At 37.0% G+C, this 3928-nt stretch overlaps 1 protein-coding gene across 1 annotated transcript in view; it reads left to right on the forward strand.

Moving 5' to 3' along the window:
• Nucleotides 1-1997: 1997 nt before the first annotated feature.
• The window catches only part of LOC102852505 (prostaglandin-E(2) 9-reductase-like), a gene marked incomplete at its 3' end in the record, with an annotated part of 10433 nt that continues 8502 nt past the window's right edge, over nt 1998-3928 (forward strand). The window contains exons 1-2 of the mRNA XM_006903073.1: nt 1998-2081; nt 3410-3577. Coding sequence (XP_006903135.1) covers nt 1998-2081; nt 3410-3577 — 252 coding nt within the window. The remainder of the gene's footprint in view (nt 2082-3409; nt 3578-3928) is intronic.

Consider the following 3928-nt stretch of genomic DNA (forward strand, 5'->3'; position numbering starts at 1 on the left):
ATAGCAGCAAATTGGGGATATATGCTCCATCATGTAGAAATAAAACGCCTTTGCTATTTTCTTACATTTAACTTTGCTAAATTTTATATAATTTTAACTAAGACCATAGGAAAGTCACCTTCTGCATGGTAAAACAACTCAATAAATACTACAGTGTGCTTAATAATTACATGTTGTGCATTTTTTTTCTATTTGTACATGACACAACTTTGCTGAAAATGAGGAGGACCTAAACAGCTTGTTGCATAAGGTCAAGGACTGTAATCTTCAATATGAATTGATGCTCAACATCAAGAAGACAAAGATTCTCACCACTGGGCCAATTGGCAGCATCATGACAGATGGAGAAGAGATTGAGATTGGTAACAGTTACAGGTTGCTCGGCTCCACAATCAACACTCTTGGCACCAGCAGTGAGGGAATCAAAAGATGAATTGCATTAGGTAAATCTGCTGTCAGGGACCTTTCCAGAATACTGAGAAGCAAGAATGTCAGTCTAGAGACTAAGGTGCTCCTAATACAGGCCATGGTCTTCATAATTACTTGCTTTGTATCAGAGAACTGGACAATGACTAAGGATTATGGAAGAAGAACTGATACCGTCAAGTTGTGGTTTGAGAAGTCTTGAACATACTATAGACTGCCAAGAAAACAAGTAAGTCTATCTTGAAGAGGGTGAAACCAAGTCTCTCTTTAGAGGCAAGGCTTTCGAAGCTCTGTCTCTATTTGCTTTGAGCAAATAGCTAGGATGGACCTATCCTTGAAGAAGGACATCATGTTCGTTCGGAAAGGTGAAGGAACAGCACAGGAGAGGAAGACCCTGGATAAGAAGGATTGATACAGTAACTAGAGCAATGTGAGTAAGTGTTGGAGTCAGTGAGACGGGCTCAAGACAGAGCAGGCTTCAGAGCTGCCGTACATAGGGTCACTCTGAGTCACAGGCGACTTGATTGATGCTGAATAACAACAACATATATTTATTGGCAAATAATTGTCTGTTCTCTGCTAAAACAGAAGAATTATAGGTTTGTGTAGACATTTTCGTTATCTTATGGATAAGGTACACAACATTTTTTGGCAGCAGTATTAGGGGTTAGGTGACTGCTTTTGACAATGATTGAATTATAGACATTTTCAAATGCAGTCTGAGAGTAGCAATGAAAATGTGTTGTAACGAAGCAACATAAATCAATTGATCATAAAATGTTTCACTGAGAACTTATTTTATCTATATTTTACTTTATACAGATTATGAAGAAGAATCCACATGTGCATCAGTTAGTAGGCATTTCAGGATTTCTTTCTATTTACAGTAACATTTTGTGTATCTTTGTCACAAATTTTCAAAAGATTATGTGTGTGTTTTCCTCTGAAGGACTATTTTTTAATTATGCCTCATTTAACTAACTAGAATTCTAATATTTGATAGGAAAACAATGAAGCCATTAGCAATCTACAAAATCTAGAGCATATGTTAGTTTCCAACTAAAGGCATGATTGCTGAAAGTAGGAGGTATTTTCATTTAGAAAAGATAATACATTAAATATTAGTAGTATAAAAGCACATGTTCTTTCCCTATCTACATTCCTAAATTTAGCTGTGCAATATAGATAAACTTTTGCAGAAGTTTGTATGTCAAAGACTAACTCCATTTTATAGGTTCTGAATGCTGAAAATATATCTTACAGCTTAAAAAGATTTTCTTGTGATCAGTAAGTGATACATTTAAAGAACTTTTTTTTTCTAGTTTGTGACTTGGATTCCTTATTAAATTTTATTTTTAATATTTACCAAAATTAAAAAAAAACCCTCTCTTTGGAAATTAATCAAGAACAATTCCCTCCCCCCTCCCCATGGCTATTTATCTAGCCTTGGCCCCTCCCACAAGTTATTTGTTAACACTTGAGTAGGCAGCTGTAGTGTTGATTTCCTGTTGCTCCTGTCTCTGGCAAAAGTAGAGGCAAGAAAGCAGGCTCTGTGGAGGCAGAAATACAAGATGGATCTCAAAAGTCAGCGCGTGAAATTAAATGATGGTCACTCCATTCCTGTCCTGGGATTTGGCACCTATGCACCAGCAGAGGTAAAGAGAGTGGCCTAGGGACTTGAGGGTACAGATGAAAAAAGCCCCAGGCTGAGTGGAAGCTGAGCCAGGTTATCACATCGCCAACTTTTATGTGAGGACTCTAGGGTGTCATAGGAATCTCCATTTTCCCAGGCTGTAGCTAGGATAAACTGAGAAGGTAAACAGGCTTCACTCAGTCCTGAGTCTGATGTGTGTGTGATCAAGAGATGATTTTGGGTATTGCTTTTTCCTTGTTTCCAATAATATCGCAGCTTCTCAGAACAGATGAACCTGACAGTCAAAAATAGTCTGGCAGCTCCTTTGTAGTGAGATAGATTACAGCGGGAAGAGTTTCTTATATATTCCTACAACTCAAGAACTTTTTTCTCCTCCTAAGGAGAAATAATGCCCAGAAGTCTTTGAGTAATGCAAGTGTGTGAGGAATGCTGAGAGATAATTAGCATTTCTATTCTGAGGGCTAGTTAGTAGAAGGTGCATCGGGACTGAGCAGAGTTTTCTTCACATGATTTTGGAAAACTCATCCTGAAAGGAAAGATAGCTTCATTTTAAAAGAAAGACTACAATCCTGTAAGGCAAAGTTTTCAATTCTCGGTATATGTTAATGTACCTTAGATCTGAAACAATTAGGTGGAGTTAGTCTCCCTCACAAAGCAGGTATCAAAGGGCAGAACTCAGTACACTGGAAACCACATAATGGACATTCCAAGTTTATCTTTTAGACTACTTAGCTCTCTATCAAGAGACTAGGGCCTGAATTCTTGGGTCCTACTTTAAATATATCTAATATCGAAGAAAATATTCATGAGACATTATGGAAAATAGGTGGCAGGATTTGTCTAGTTAATACTGCAAAGAAAATGTGTGAGATAAGTCAGGTTCAAGGAGATCCTTGAGTACTCAGATTTGTTGATATCCTCAGGCTGATATTACTTTAAATTTTAAAAGATAAATAAAGTAGGTGTCTGCCTTGAAAACCAGTTGCTGGAGTCAGATTATGGCGAGAGTCATCAAAGAGTTTGTATTGTTTCTCTCTGGTAAATTATACTCTTGGAAACAACTATATTCTTTAAGTTATTTAGCAAAACATTTGCCCTAAGAGTGGTCTTAGGACCCCCAAGGCCGGGGGGAGACTCCAGTTCTCTTAAGCTGGAGGAAATACATTGGAGGTACAACTTCTTTACTAAAAATGGAAAATTTCCAAGCAACCCATGAAATTAACACAAATTATGAAGGAATAATTCATTCTGGTTAAGATAAGTACTTATAGCACAAACTACCTCACAGTCAAGTTGATTCCCAAATACTATGTTTTGTTTTTTTCTTAGGTGCCTAAAAGTAAAGCTGAAGAGGCAACCAAGATAGCTATTGATGCTGGATTTCGCCATATTGATTCAGCTTATATGTATGAAAATGAAGAAGAAGTTGGAAAAGCCATTCGTAGCAAGATTGCTGAAGGTGTTGTAAAGAGAGAAGACATATTCTACACTTCAAAGGTGCTGTGAATATGTTGTGTGTATGCATAATTATGGTGAACTTATCTAGACATTGGTTATATAATCATTTGAGTGGATTAGTGAATTATATTTATTCGTACATTTATTCACACACATTTGTAAACTAAAACTAGTGCCAAGAGAAGAAAGATGGAATGGTGAGTTTCTAGTCATTGCTATGCTCGAATCTTATGACTTTTATTTTCTGAGTTTCAAACTAAAGCATTGTGATTTTGCATGAATGACAGATTTGCACAGATCTACGGTCTTATTGTCAATGTGGCATGGCATACTGACATTCTGAATGTCACTAACACCCTGAATCACAGGTCTCAGCCTTGTCAATACAGA

This window comes from Elephantulus edwardii, unplaced genomic scaffold, assembly GCF_000299155.1.
Source record: "Elephantulus edwardii isolate Elephantulus edwardi_28Jun2011 unplaced genomic scaffold, EleEdw1.0 scaffold00505, whole genome shotgun sequence".
NCBI classification, from domain to species: Eukaryota; Metazoa; Chordata; class Mammalia; order Macroscelidea; family Macroscelididae; genus Elephantulus; species Elephantulus edwardii.